Below are 15924 nucleotides of genomic sequence, written 5' to 3'. Positions count from 1 at the left end.
AAGGATTTGGAAGAAACCTGGGAAATAGGGGGATTTATTTTTGTAGACTCTTGTTTAAAGTAGCTTAAATATTAATGTACTGAAGTGATGAAATTCACTTTGTTGTAGTCGGAGTTCTCAGCATCGTGTGGATTTATCAATGCAAATTCAGTGTTGTAAATTGAGGGGTTTTGATGGGGCAGATAAGGAAACACCATTTGGTCAGTAACCTCTGGAGATATATTTATGATTAACCAAAGTTCTGTGGTGGGATTGTGGGAGGGAGGAATGGTTAATTTAAGATCTGAATGCACCATCTGAGTTAACTTTCAAGAGGGGCAAAATTATAGGGCTGTAAGAAAACATAGGGAAGTGGGCCAAATTAGGTAACTCTATCAAAGACCTGGCAGAAGTACAATAATCCAATTGGGCTGCCTTCTGGCTGTATTTTTCTAGCAATAGAATCTAATGGTTTTGTTATTTTTGAGCATTATACACATGATAAAATTGTTGGAATAAAACACTCTCTGCTGTTACCTAATACCATTACCAGGTATAAAAACAGAAATTGCTGGAAAAACTCAGGTCTGACAGCATCTGTGCAGGGAAAGCAGAGTTAATATCTCAGGTCCAGTGATCCTTTTTCAGAACTGATTGTAGCTGAGAAAAGTTTGGTATATATGCTGAAGATGGGGTGGGGGAAGGAGGAAGGACTAAGCAAGAGATAGAGATGGAGCCCAGAGAGAGAGACAAAAACAGTTGAGCAGACAAGGGATGGATAAAGGTCAGCCTGGGGGAATCAGCTGCCGCTACTTACTGACTTACAATGGGTTGGTCTTTGTTTTATTTTTTTAAATCATAACTAGGTAACTAAACTCCTGTTTTGAATGGAGAAGGATGTCCAGTTTTTCAGTTGCCATTTCACTGGGATTGGCTTTAATGATTAAACAAGATTTAAACAAGAATAGCATCCACCAAATTTTGTCTTTGTCAAGACAAATTTCTTTCGGTTAATTGATGACTTGCCTTGGGTGTTAAGTCGTCCTGTACGTTTCATAGTATACATCTGTTTGTTTTCTGACCAAACGCAGGTGGGAATTTCCCTAACGATGACTGAATGTCCTTGCTACTATTATATTGAATATTGTTTCTTACAATCAAAGAATTGAGGGTGTGGCTGAAATGAGGCCTTGTATACATTAAAATGGGTTTTAAGAGACTGAAAGACTTCAAACATGTGATATGGCAGCATGAACATAACGGTCTATCTTTCCAGTAGCAGTAAAACATTCTTTCACCCTTTCTGAGAAATAAGGTATTGCTGTCGCCCCATTGCAAGAATTGGTGACTGATCTTTTTAGTGTTCCTGGGCCACAGCTGAAGTTGTTGTATTTGCTATTGAAACTGCCTGCCTTCTATTTCACTAAAGTGTTGGTTTGAGGACCGCTTCAGTGACAAGTGCTTAGCATTTATAACCCAACTCTGATCTGTGGTCAGTTACCTTGTGATAGCTTCTACCCCTCCCTGCTCCACTTTTGGTTATTCCAAGTGGTGTTATCCCAGGATTTGAAACATTGGTGCTGCAGTTGCTTTAAATAAAAATATAGAAAAAGCACGGGTGCTGACTCACCATGTGAAAAGAGGGGCGAAAAATACACGTTTATATTTTGGGTAGGCACCCCTTGTTCATGCTGGTGAATTTCTGGTGTATGGTCTGTGTCTGAAGGGTTGATGTCTTTCTTTCAGATGCTAAGAACAGCAGTGCACTTTGTTTCAAAATTTCAATTCCTGTCTCTTGGGACAGGCATTGGAAAGATTTATGAACTAAAAGGCAGGTGAGAATTCAGAAATGGATCTCCCTCCCTGAGAGAGCTTTCCACTTCATGCATTAGCAGTATGAGCAAGGGATGATAGCTCAGTGTCAAAAATACAAGCAATACTTCAAATTGCAACACCCCTTGGGTGAACAAAGATGCTACAGTTGATCTAAATGCATTTCAGGTGGTGATATTTTCAAGGAGTTTGGATTATCTTTGAGCAGGACTGTTGACTGTTATTTGTTTGAAATCATTTTTCAGTGGGTCCTATTTGTGCTTTCACTGGTTTGGAAGCTGGAACTATTCATTGTTTTTTTTCCAAAACTCATATTTATTTCAGTTAAACCTGAAGTTTGAAATTGAGGTCTTGTGTAAAAATCTTGCTTTGGACATCAACGACTTGAAGCCTGGAACTTTACTAAAGGACAAAGAAAAATTGACAAATCTAGAGGAACAGCTTTCTGCTCCAAAAAGAGAATCCAAAATACCAGAGGAGCTGCCTGTAGTTGTCACCACTGGTAAAGTGCTTTCATTTCTGTTCAGTGTTATTTTGGCTGCAAAGGTTGGGGGGGTGGTGCGGAGAAATCTGTGGTATGCTGTCTTTTAATTACAAATCGATTTGCCTGGGGACTGATTAATTAAAAGTGGTTATTAACCCGTTTTAATTTCATTACTTGTACGATAATACAGTTCGTGCTGTTTGATGTAGGACGTAGGGTGGGTCAGGTTTCACGAACACGGCGTGCACTAGGACCCAGCGTGGAGTAGTTTCTTTCCCCAGCATTGCCGGTAGGCCCAATTGAAGCCTTGGTCTTTCGCTGACAAAGGAAGCGAAGTGACTCTACAGCAGCTGGGAGGGGAAATGTATTTCCAGTGGAGGAGTCAGTCTTCTGAAGGTTCAAAAATGCAAGTTATAATACTCTAACAGCTGTGGCCATTGTGCGGTCTTTTTGGGGTGTACAGCAGCTATTTTGATGTAATTGCTATATAATTCTAGAATTCATGATGTGCTGTACCAGACGCTACCGCCTCAGTCCTGGCAGTAATGTAAGATGTAGAACGGAGGACACTGGAATTAAACATCCTAGGGTTTGGTATGCCTGCATTTTTGTGTTAATACTTTGCCATTTATTTTATTTTCAACTAGCAGATAAGTGATTTTTCAGGGAAAAGTTTTCTGGAACATAGATGAGCTGTTTGCTTGGATTTATATCGTGTATTAAGTTAATGCAGCTAAACCGAATGCTTCATCTGTGTAATACTAAGGGAGAAGCTGTTTTGTCCTTCTAATCGGGCTTGTTTGGATACTAGTATCCTTAACTCCTCTTTCCACCTCTTCTCAAAAAAAAATCGGTCAGGCCTAACTATTGAAGGCATTTTTTGTAATTTAACATCCACTTGCAATCTTTCACTGTCGATTGGTTGAGGCCCTGATGCACCAGAAAGCTGCCTAGTGCTTTTTCAGTGCTCCTGCAGATTAAATTAAGGGAGAATAGGGTGGTGGTCAACTTAAATACTACATATGCTGTTATATTTGTATCCACTTTCTGTTGCATGTTTTAGTTAATTTTTACTATTTGCCTTTGATTTTCAAAATGGTGGCAGCCAAGTAATCTTTGATTCTGAGTACCATGATTTTGTTCAGCCTTCTCCATCATACTGCAAGGGTTTCCAGCTATTGTATGTTTATTCAGTTCCTTTGATGTTTATGGCATGACATGTCAAGTTGGCCTTTGCACCCCTTTACTGTAGATGTAGGAAAGAGATTATAGAATGTTACACTGGGGAACTGCTGGAGCTATTTCACAACTGGAAGATCCTAATATCAAATGGCTCTGAAAACTTCTGTGGCACACCAGCAATGCTGCTTTGTCACATTTATATAACCTGTGCTGTCCAGTGAAGATTAGATGTCAGGTGAGGACTGTATCTGGCTCTGCCATGCTACTTTTCACTGTCAATTTGCCTGCTGGCCCTCTCTCTTTAGGCTTCCCAGTAAACAGCTACATGGGCGAGGTTCCTGACCATAGCTAGTGGCCAGCACCTGTGGAACTGTACGCTCGCAATTCTTTTAAGGGGAGGAGGAAAAGCCAGACGAGCCTTACCTTAGTTTTAATTTAAATTGCAGTTTCTCCTCATTTCTTTACTTTGCAGTTGAACGTAGTTTGTGTTCTATTCTTTTTAAATTTGCCTTGTCATTATGACTTCTGGATTCAATTAAGCTGTGAGCAAAGGGACTTCTAATCTGTTATGCTGCTCAGATACTTTGCTGCAATATTGCAGCAAACTGGAGTTTTAGATTTTTCAGGAATTTGCATACTTCACAGCATCCTTGAGTGTTTTGTCGATATAGCTTGGTAATGTATGTCAGCAAATAAGAGATTCCCCTTCAGTTTATTACACTGGCTGATTTTATACTGTGCTGTCAATTGGTCTTGCCTTACTTTTGGACAATAGCAGACTAACTACTAGAATAAATCGCTTACTTGGTCTCTTACTGCAAAATAATAATACTACCAACTTATAACCAGTTTGGAAGTGATCTCTTGTTTAGGCTGTCAAGGGATTAAAAACAGGAACAAATGCATTTAATGACTTTTTTTTAAAAATTGCTAATCAAGTACTCTCTGAAGGAAATCTTTTTTTCATCCTCAGCCATTTGTTGTTATTGCAACAACCATCAGGCATGAATTCTGTTCATGAAATTTTTTTTAACTAAATTTTAGCTGCTTGACTTTGGTTGTTATATTCAATTTATTAATAAATATTTTCTCATGTTGTGATTATCACTGTTTGAAATGGGGGAGATTCGTTTCCAATTATAAGACAAATGTTTTATTTAGAACCACATACCAGTTAACTGTTTAGTACCTGTTGCACATTGCCTTGAATAGGATAGCTGTTTTAGACTTTCCGCCATTAACTTCAGGATCAGTAAACATCTGCTCTTGGATCCTCCTTCCAGCTATTCTTATTTTGTTGCAGTTTTACAGTACTTTATTATGCTGCCTTCTGTTGTCCTGGACTACAAAAGCAAGTCTGTTCTGGAAGTTCTGGTCATAAATGGCTGCTTTTATCCATGGCAGCATTCAGCTATAAACCTCAATTCTTCTATTGTGTGCTCTCCATGTCCAAACAGGAAACTGCCATCATCCCAGAAATCGAGTGAACTCTCCTTACCCGTGACCCCAACCCCCAAAATCTTATCAGATGCCTGTCCCACGCAAGATGCCCTCTGCCTATCATTCAATTTTTCTGTCACATTTGAAATAGAGGTATCTGGTGAACTAAAGGAGCAAGGATACAATCCTGAATGGGAAAAGTGACCTGACTGTTCTGTGTGTATTTTTTTCACAGATCAGAGAATTTCTCATCACCTCCCTTAGCCCTAAACCAAGAAAATTTTGCTAAACAATTTTTCATATTATGCCAATTTCCACTCTTGTTCAAATGTTGATTTAAGGCTTAAGAAATGGAATTAATTCATGGAAATGGAGTAGTTTTAAGTGTTACTAACAAATATATATTTGAAATACCCCTTTTCAATAAATTTGATCTGTTCAGTTTCTCTCTCTCTCTCCCTCTCTCTCTCTCTCTCTCTCTCTCTCTCTCTCTCTCTCTCTCCCTCAGTCTCCCCACCCTCATCCCCAAACTCAATCACAGAATTGGTTTGACTGACTTTTTAGCTTTATGGTTCATTGAAGGCTCTTATAAACACTGAATAAATGGAAATTGGCCATTTGAGATCTGCTGAATGCACTGTTCTAGTTGCAGTTTAAAATCAGCTGTACTAATTTATGTTCTGGCTTTCTGCAAACTCACTAATTACTCCAAACATTTGTTTCAACTTCATCTTTCAGAGTAATCTGGATATGTTAACTCAACTGCCACATCAGAGTAATTTGTTTGAAATTAAACATACCTGTGTGCGATCATAAACTTCATTGATAGAAACGTTTAATTGTGTACTTATGAAATTTTTCAAATTCTTTAGAAACAGAAGTTTGGGAAAGGGGTTATCAGTTGAAAGATCATGCCTGCTATATTGCAAACGGGTAAAAAAACCATAAATCTTGCAATCTACCAGCTGGGTTTTCATTTGGGATCTGCCATCAATGCTATAGTGAGGAAGCAGAGAATTGAAACATGACATTTCTCCATAAGCTCTTGCTAATTGTTTGCTAAAGAAACCAATCAGTGTCTCTCTCAGCTTCAAGCATTGGATGCATTGGTATAATCCAACCCTGTGTGCAGTTCTTAACTTTTTTCTAACTCGTAGTGCATCTTTCACACTCTGGCTGAGACCATTGTATGATAGCTTGCTCTTTACGTTGTTGTATGCAGAAATGTAAGTCAATTTAGTCGATACGTTCTGCGTAGACTGAAAATTAAGTTTCTTGCAAGAGATTGAACAAACTAATTGATCTCTTTCGTTGTTTCTGACACAAGTAGTTTTAGACCACAGTACTTGGCTCCTCCCCCAATTCAAATTGATCATGAACAAGTTTATTTTTTTTTAAACATCCGTTTTGAAGAAATGGGCCTTACTTCCTGAAAAATGACATCTGCATGTAGGCTCTTGGAATTTTATAAGTCAATAGCAAAGAGGGATTAGGGGAATTAATTGTGCTTTTGCTTTCCAGCTGCACCAGTGACTCCAGCCACAACCACCACATGTACATCCACAGTCCCTCCACAACCACAGTTCAGCTACCACGACATCAATGTGTATTCATTGGCTGCCTTGGCTCCTCACATTACAGTCAACCCAAATGTAAGTAGGTTTCAGTGTAATGTGCCAACAATGGAAAAAGTGACTTTTCAGTATTTGACACTTTAAATATCCTGATGCCTCATGCGGATGTTTAATGGTGAATATGGACCTGGGACCAGTGTGCCTCTAATGAACATAATGCTGGCCTTTAGTGAGTTAACTCTCATCAAATTTTCTTTCTTTCTTTCTTTCTGGCTATTTTCGATGTGAAGTCTATCAGCAATTTTGCAAAAGTAAAGTGAATGCTAATTTTAAAGTTCAGTTGAGAGTCATAAGTACAGTTGAGCAAATGTCATGTCTCTTGAAAATGGGCATCTGAGCCTTTTGGAAAATACTGTAAGGATGTACACTTCTCTCAAAGCTGCGCTTCTCACTGTCTCTCAGAACAATCTAATTTGTTTTATGATTCCTTACCTTTCTGAAGTCCAGTGTGTAGTTTATACTTGGGATTTGATTCACATGCAAAACGCTATAATGGTTACTAGAGGAGTGAGAATGCCTGACTGGCCATTTGTACCACAGGAGCATTCGTGGCACTACCAACCCCTACAATCTAAATACTTTAACCAAAATAGTCAATTTCTCTGAAGAATAATGCTCAGAAGACTGCCCATGTGTTACATGTCTGAAGCAAACTGACCGATGTGCTGCATGACAGGCTAATGATTGTCCCAATGCCATCTGTTTTTACACAAGCTTTACAAACATTAAATTGGAGCACCACCTACATTTTTCAGTCTGCTGTTCACAGCTTTGCTGTCAGTGCTGTTTGCCAGAACTAGTTGATTCCCATTAGATAAAGTTGCAAAATGTTTGGTAAAACCATTGAGTATAAGGGGAATATGGATGGTGAACTGCCCCTTCTCCCCCCTCTCCCCCCCCCCCCCCCCCCCACTATCCTCCCTACGTGATCTTTGGCACAGCCTCTGTGTAAAGTCATGCAACTCAACTCCTAGCTAGACAGCAGGCATGAAGCCTTCGTCATCAGGTGGTCAAGGCTTATAAACCAGTGATATTCTTAGCAGTCATGGGTAATTGTACACGACATTTGTTCAGTGCGGCTGGGCACACAGTGCTACATGATTCACGTTCAGATGTGATATAGAGATCCTGAAGCAGCATCCCATCTTACAGACCCTTTGGGACTCGCTAGCTCCTTCGGAATGTATTTTGGGCATTATTCAGATAATTGCCCAGCATGTTTACCATTGTATTGGCCCCAGCACAGATGTGTAGATTCTTCCCATCGCTTCAACTTGCTCCTGAAAGTGATTACAGCATAATTCAAAGCAAGGAGGAAGGGGAAAATATTGTAGTGCCGTCTGTTGAAGAGTCATAAGGTTTTTCTCAACTTCTTCCCTGTGTTCTATGTTCTAAATATTCATTTCCTATATTCTTCCTGGCAAAGTATTTAACCTCACAGTTTCCCATATTGTAGTCCATCTGTCAAGTTTTTTTGCCCACTCATTTAATCTGTCTATAAGCCTCTGCAGACTTTGTCATCCTCACTACTTATTTTTGTATCATCCACAAACTTGGTAATAGCGCATTCACCTTCCTCATCCAAGTAACGAATATGTGTTGTAACCAGTTGGGGCCCCAGCACTGATCCCTGTGGCATACCATTAGTTACAATTTGCCAGCCTGAAAATGCCCCCTTATTCCAAATCTGACTTCTATTAGTTAGCCAATCTTTAAGATTAAAAGAATGAAATAAATGCAGATGTTGTGCCCCTCATTCTGTGGATGTAGTTTAAGCTCCCATTTCCTGCTCCCAAATTTGAACTTTTCGTTTTTATTATTTAATTCCTCATTTCACCTTTTCGTGGTTTCAGAACGAATCCCATATTACAGAAGATTGGAAAAATACGTGGTCATACTGATATCTAACTGTTCCAAGGACATTGTTATTTCCTGATCTTTTATTGTCAGTTGTAGCCCAGTTGATAGCACACTTACATCCGACTGAAAAGGTTGTGGGCTGATGTCCCATTTCAAGTCATGCTGCACAACTGTGTTTGACTCTTAAATACAAGGGATAGATGTATTTTAGATTAGATTGTTTAACTACCTTTCACATAGTGATTGCACTAATGCACTGACCTTGGTGTGAGCTAAAACACCAGTTTTACAGATGTGCTCTGATTTAATCCAAGATTTAATTAGATTTAAAATTTTATTAATTTCTTGTAAATGCAGAAATACCTGCTTATGCAAATCACTTGCTAAATGGCTCTGTTTAATGTATTAACTTGCTTTCCCTTCCAGATTCCATTATTCCAAGCCCACCCTCAGCTGAAGTCATACGTCCGACAGGCGATAGAACGTGCTGTGCAGGAGCTTGTTCATCCTGTTGTTGACCGTTCCATCAAGATTGCCATGACCACATGTGAACAGATAGTCAGGAAAGATTTTGCCCTGGATTCTGAAGAGTCACGGATGCGAGTTGCTGCCCATCACATGATGCGTAACCTCACTGCAGGAATGGCTATGATTACATGCAGGGAGCCATTATTAATGAGCATTGCTACAAACCTAAAGAATAATTTTGCTACTGCATTACGGGTTAGTAAGACTCACTTTCAAATGGCGTGAATTTCTCTTCCTGCTGAACTTGCAGTTGATTTCTCAGTATTTCTGGTCTTAACTGTGCTCTTCAATGAAGAAACAGTGATGCACTTTGGGAAGAAAAATCTCTTGCCAATTATAACTGATCCTTTTTGCAGTGCTCATCTGAAGCTAAAGGTTTCTATTTGGCTATCCCTAGAAAAGGCACACCATAATAACGTTATAATCCACTTCAGATATTAACATGAGGTACTTGTGATATCATTTGTAACATGCTTAAATGCAATTAGGCTCACAAGGTGGATGTGCGGCGGCTGAGTGAAAACTAGTTATAATAAAGCTAAGCATAACACCGTTGTAAGAAAGGAACATTTAAGTATAAAACCTTGGTTGTGGCAGATGCTGCCTATTTTCAGAACAGGTAGTGGGTTGTAAGTAAAATTAGTTTTTTATGAAGATAGGAGAGGGAAGTGGTTACACATTTGTGTGAAACCAAGCTGAATATTTTATAAAGCAGTTAGTATTTTAATAAATCCCCTTTTGAGGTAGTTGTGTAAATTAATGGTTAAATTGGTATATGGACATTTATACCCTTTGTTCTTTCTAGGACTTTGCCACACTTCTGCATTCTATCGTTTTAATGATTTTTAATGTTCATACTTAGTCTTTCTGCACTAGTTTTAAACCTGTGTCTGGGCCATCCAGCCAACATAGGCTACGCTATGGTGCTAAAGGATATCCTTGGATTTTACGATGAGCATTGCTGGTACAAATTGATGCTCTAGTTCAAGCCAAGGAATAGTTTAAGTATTAGGTCCATTCTTTTACATGTACAACTCATATATTCATATCTTTATACTAGTGAGGCCTCTTGTTATATGTTCTCTATTTTTCATCAGTGCTTGAGTAATTTCCAGATTATTTTAGACACTTGATGCACCCTTTAGCACTTTAAAACTCAACTAAACAATGTGCTGCAGGGAGAGTCATGCTTCTTACCAATTATTTGCAATGGTGGATTGAATAGTGCCCAACCTAGATCAGAGCCAGATTTAAAAGCACTCACTTTTATTGGCTAGTACTAGTTTTGTAGCAGTATCTTCAACTGAGTCACAAGACATAGTTATTGCAATCAGATAAAAGTTCCTTGTCTTATCCAGTGCAAATACAGCAAGCTTGTCGATGGTCTCCAAAACTTGAGCAAAGAAGCAAGACAGTTCAAAACAGAGACTTGTCATATAGTTTGTTCAATTATATGCATGATTTTGGTCACTTTTTAGATTCCTTCATGAGTTATACAAATCTATGAAGCCCCGCTGACACTTTCAGGGCGGTTAATGATGGATTGCTGAATTAGTTGGGGTGGTCTTCTCATAATTATTACAAAAGGAAACAGTATTACATTTTTATAGTTGATAACAAAGCTAATTGTGTTTGTTCACATTTGGGAGCTGCTTATTCTGATGTAAATAAGTACCATTTAAATGTTCAGTTAATTCAGTGGAATATTGGGTCCTATGTCAAGGGGGTCGGAGTACAATGGAAGTCTTGCTGCAATTGTACAAGGTGCAGTGAGACAGTGTCTGGAGTACTGTGAGCAGGTTTAGTTCCCTTAATTTGAGCAAAGGTATCATTTCATTAAAGGCAATACAGAGAAGGTTCATGAGGAGATCCCTGCTCTGGAGGGATTGTCTTGTGAGCAAAGGCTAAACCATTTGACTTTCTAATCACTGGAGTTTAGAAGAATGAGAGGTGACCTCATTGAAACATGTAAGATTCTTTAGGGCTTGACATGGTAAATGCTGAGAATAGTGTTTCCTCGTGACAGAGCCTAGGACCAGAGGGTGTAGCCTCAGAATAAAAGGGTGCTGATGATGAATTTCTTCTGAGATGAGAGTCTTCGGAACTGCTTGTGCAGAGACCTGTGGTGGCAGAGTATATTTAAGGCTGAGATAGATCCTTGATTAGTAGGGGAATCAAGGGTTATGGAATGGCCTACTCTTCCTATTTTTTATGGTTCCAATCTGATACAGTGATGTGTCTGCTTTTGGAGAATGAGCGAAATGTGGAGGCAAAGGATGGATCCAATAGCTAAACGTTACACAAAGTTGTTTTCCGTTTATTGTTCTGAGTAAACAATCAATTCCCACCTAAATATTAGGCTAGTAAGGAGTTCAGACTTAGGTGATTTTTGTAACAAATTGTCACAGCTATCTAGTATCAAAAGACAAATATTATGGGTGTTTAAATACAAGAATCAAGTTGGGCCTGTATTCATTGAATTTTGGAAGAATAAGAAGCAATCTCATTGAAACATGAGATCCTTGATGGACTTAATAGGGTAGATCCTGAAACAATGTTTCCCCACATGAGAATGACTAGAACTAGGGGACACAGTTTAATGATAGTGTCTCGCATTTAAGACCAATGAGAATTTTGCTTTTTACTGAGGCTCATGAACTTGGAGAATTCTTTTCCTCACTTCTTTAGTGGAAGCTGAGTCATTGAATATATTATAGCTGAGTAAGTTAGATTGTTCATTGAGCAAGTCACAGGGTAAGGGAGTCTAGACAGGAAAATGGATTTGACAGCAAAGTAAAATCAATTATGATTTTGTCAAAGGACAAAGCATGTTTGAGGGGCTGAATGCTCTTAATTTGTATATGCATATCGTATATTTGCATGATTACGTATAATTAGTTATGTAAGCAGTAGCTGAGAAGCCTTTGTAAAACCATATTCCTATCCCGAAATGTCAGCTTTCCTGCTCCTCCGCTGCCTGGCCCGCTGTGTTCCTCCAACTCCGCATATTGCTTGTTCCTGTTTTTCAAACACTGTCTGAGATGGGGTTGTATATGCCCCACTATCTCTCTCTGAAGCAGTAATTGCTGTTAAAACAACTTTCTAAAAACTGAAGTGGAGAAAAAAAAATCAAGGTTGGTGTTAGGTTTGAGTTAAAAATAAGTTCAGGGTGATCACATAAGAGTTATTTCAACACTAAAGGCGTTTGGGGGTGGGGGATGGTTGGAGTTTGGAATATGTTGTGCAGGTTTGTATATTTGGAGTTTAAGGAGTGAAGAAACTCTGACCATTGTAGAAGGGATTGAGCAGGGCGATTGGATGCTAAAGGTTAAAACAGAGAAGAAGGTGTGTCTGGAGTGCTGTCTGACTGGTGTCTATTGGGAATGAACCAGCCTGCTATTTCTATCCAGTCATATCCAGCAGCCATAGGTTTCCACTGAATTTTCACCTCCACTGAATATTTAGTCTGCAACAAAAATTGAGACTGCTAACTCCAGGCAGTAGCTGTGCCTTTCTTTAATAACCCAGTGTATTGTCAACTCTATAATTACTATCAAGCCAAAGAATCAACTCTAGTTCAAGGAGAGTGCGCGATGGCACGTCAACAACATCAGGCATATGTAAAAATTAGATGTCAACTAATGAACTACTGCACAGGACTGTACCAATGCCAAAAAGTCAAAACTTCTCCATCTGTCTACTCTTAATCATCAACAATGTGTTGGAAGATGCCATTACCACTGCTATCAAGTGGCACAAAACAGCAATAACCTCATGGATGCTCAGTCTGTGTTCTGCCAGGGCCAGTTGGCTCTTGGTATCATTACAGTTTTGGTCCAAACATGGACAGACAAGCTGAACACAATGACATGAGGGTGACTGCCCTTAACACTGTATTTGATGAACTATGGCATCAAGCAGCCCTGGCAAAACAGGAGTCGATGGGAGCCTGAGAGCTTTCTGCTGGTTTGGGTCATACCTCACAAAGGAAGATGCTTGGTCCCCATCCTAGATTAGGTTACCATCTTCAGCTGCTTCATCATTGACCCTCTTTCCTGTCATATGGTCAGAAGTGGGGATGTTCACTGATGACTGCACAATGCTCAGCACCACTCCTCAGATACTGAAGTAGTCCTTGTCCATGTGCAGCAAGACATGAACAACATTCAAACTCGGGATGACAAGTGGCAGGTAACATTCAGGCCACGTGTATGCCAGGCAATAACTATCTCCAGTAAGAGCATTCAGCCATTTTCCCTTGACATTCAACAGCCTGATCATTGTTGAATATCTTCTCTCCTTCCCACCCACACAAAAAAGACAACATTCTGGTGGCATTATCACCGACTGGAAGTTGAATTGGACTAGCCATATAAATGCAAGAACAGGTCAGACCCTGCTCCCCAAGGCCTGTCCATTTTTTGTTATATACAAGTCAGGAATGCAATATGCTTTGCTTGCCTGGGTGAGTGTGTGCGCTGTATGCACGTTCCCGAACTTCCATGCAAGGCAGGCTTGAGTGGCACCCCATCACAAACTTAGACAATCGTTCCCTTTGCCACCAGTTGACAGTGACAGCAGTGTGTACCATTTACAAGATGTGCTACCTTGACCTCTTCCATCTAGAGGGATAGGGGCAGCAGGCGTATGGATGGGAACTTGCAGGTAATGGTGTGTCCAAGTCACACTGTTATTTCACTTGCTGGGGAAATGTCTTGGAAATTACTCCCTTGAGTATACCACAGTCAGTTGGATTGCATCAGTTAAAGGAGGAGGTTGACCACTTGAGTGCTGTTAACGATGGGCATCAAGTGCTGGCCTTGACAGCAGCGCACACATCCCAGAAACGTTGGAGAATGCCAGATTTAGTAAGAGAGAAGAATTGAGGGAGATCAATATTAGTAGGGAAATGGTGCTGGGAAATTGATGGGATTGAAGGCATGTAAATCTCCAGGGCCTGATAAGCTACATCCCAGAGTATGTAAGGAAGTGGCTGTAGAAATAGTGGATGCATGGGTGGTCATCTTCCAGGATTCTGTAGACTCTGGAACAATCCCTGCAGATTGGAGGGTAGCAAATGTCACTCCAATATTCAAAAAGGGAGGTAGAGAGAAAACCAGGAATTATAGATCAATAAGCCCAACATCAGTAGTGGGGAAAGTTCTCAAATCCATTATCAAGACCTTTATAGCAGAGCATTTAGAAAACAGTGGCAGGATCAGACAGTCAGCATGGATTTATGAGGGGGAAATCATGCTTGATAAATCTGTTGGAATTTTATGAAGATGTGACTAGTAGAGTTGACAAGGAGGAGCCAGTTGATGTGGTATATTTGGACTTGCAGAAAGTGTTTGACAAAGTCCTACGTAAGAGATTATTGCACAAAATTAAAGCACATGGGATTGGGGGAAGTGTATTGAAATCGATAGAAAGCTGGTTGGCAGAGAGGAAGTAAAGATTAGAAATTAATGGGTCCTTTTTCAGATTGGCAGGCAGTAACCAGTGGGATGCCGTAAGGATCGGTGCCGGGACTCCACCTATTCACAATATATATTAATGATTTGGATGAGGGAACAAAATGCAACATCTGAGTTTGCAGGTGATACACCGTTGGGTGGGAGGGTGAACTGTGACGAAGATGCAGAGATCCTTCAGCATGATCTGGGCAGGTTGGGTGAGTCGGCATATCAGTGGCAGATGTAGTATAATTTGGATAAACGTGAGGTTATTCTCTTGGGAAGCAAAAACAATTCGGCAGATTACTACCTTAATGGCTGTAAATTGGAAGGGGGTAGTGTGCCGTGGGACCTGGGTGTCCTTGTGCACCAGTCGCTGAAGGTTAGCATGCAGATGCAGCAGGCAGTAAAGAAGACAATTGGTATGCTGGCCTTCATTGCAAGAGGTTTCAAGTACAGGAGCAGGGATGTGTTGCAGTTATACAGGCCCTTGGTGCGGCCACTGGTATAATATTGTGTGCAGTTTTGGTCTCCTTTTCTGAGGAAGGATGCTGTTGCTCTCAAGGGAGTGCAGCAAAGGTTTACCGGGCTGATTCCAGGGATGGTGGGACTGACGTATTAGGAGAGACTGACTAGGTTAGGATTGTTTTCGCTGGAATTTAGATGAATGAGGAGGGGTCTCATAGAGACTTATAAAATTCTAACAGGACTGGACAGGGTAGATGCAGAGAGGATGTTCCTAATGGTGAGTGTGTCCAGAACCAGGGATCCCAGTATGAGGATTCAGGGTAGGCCATTTAGGACAGAGATGAGGAGACATCTCTTTATCCAAAGAATAGTGAGCCTGTGGAATTCATTACCGCAGGAAGGTAGTTGATGCCAAAACATGAAAGGTTTGCAAGAGGTAACTAGATATAACACTTGGGGTGAATGGGATCAAAGGTTATGGGGAGAAAGCAGGATTAGGCTACTTAGTTGGATGATCAACTATTACCGTGATGAATGGCAGAGCAAGCTCGAAGGGCCGAATACCCACCTCCTAACTTCTATGTTTATTAAAAAGAAGTATGGTTTGCACACAACTAACAACAATGTTTTTCAGGCACAGGCAAAATTCTTGATCGTAGAATCATCTTGACCTGAGAACAGAACGTGTAGGGTATATAATATTTTTCGCAGGAAACATTTCAAATGTGACATGCCATCCACTGATCCGACCGGAGTTTGTGTGGACTAAGCAAATTGGACAAAGCACTGCAGTGGTAACCCATCAGGAATACCTGTGCATTGGTCCCAAAGGTACAGCTCAAGAATATTATCCTATTCAAGTTAGCATAGCTTGGAATTTCAGGATTTCTACCAAATTTGTGGAATTGACTAATGGACCTCCAACACCTGTGCACAACAGCATAAAGTGATGCTGGAAAGAAGCAATCACAGAATCCAGAAGCAGTTTCCTCTTTTTAACAAAAAAAAGTCTTTATGCAGATACTTTGACAGGGTCAAATGATGATTGCAAATGAATTAT

General features: G+C 40.1%; 1 protein-coding gene across 6 annotated transcripts in view; it reads left to right on the top strand.

Moving 5' to 3' along the window:
- cnot1 (CCR4-NOT transcription complex, subunit 1) overlaps nucleotides 1–15924 on the top strand; it is a 92657-nt gene that overhangs the window by 45117 nt on the left and 31616 nt on the right. For all 6 annotated transcript variants that reach the window (XM_048605896.1, XM_048605893.1, XM_048605895.1 and 3 more), the window contains 3 exons: nucleotides 2137–2314; nucleotides 6440–6570; nucleotides 8839–9135. In XM_048605896.1, the coding sequence (XP_048461853.1) occupies nucleotides 2137–2314; nucleotides 6440–6570; nucleotides 8839–9135 (606 nt within the window). The remainder of the gene's footprint in view (nucleotides 1–2136; nucleotides 2315–6439; nucleotides 6571–8838; nucleotides 9136–15924) is intronic.

This window comes from Rhincodon typus, chromosome 15 (genome assembly GCF_021869965.1).
Source record: "Rhincodon typus isolate 14 chromosome 15, sRhiTyp1.1, whole genome shotgun sequence".
NCBI classification, from domain to species: Eukaryota; Metazoa; Chordata; class Chondrichthyes; order Orectolobiformes; family Rhincodontidae; genus Rhincodon; species Rhincodon typus.
The sequence above is the reverse complement of the archived record's forward strand: the minus strand, read 5'-3'. Positions and strand labels throughout refer to the sequence as shown.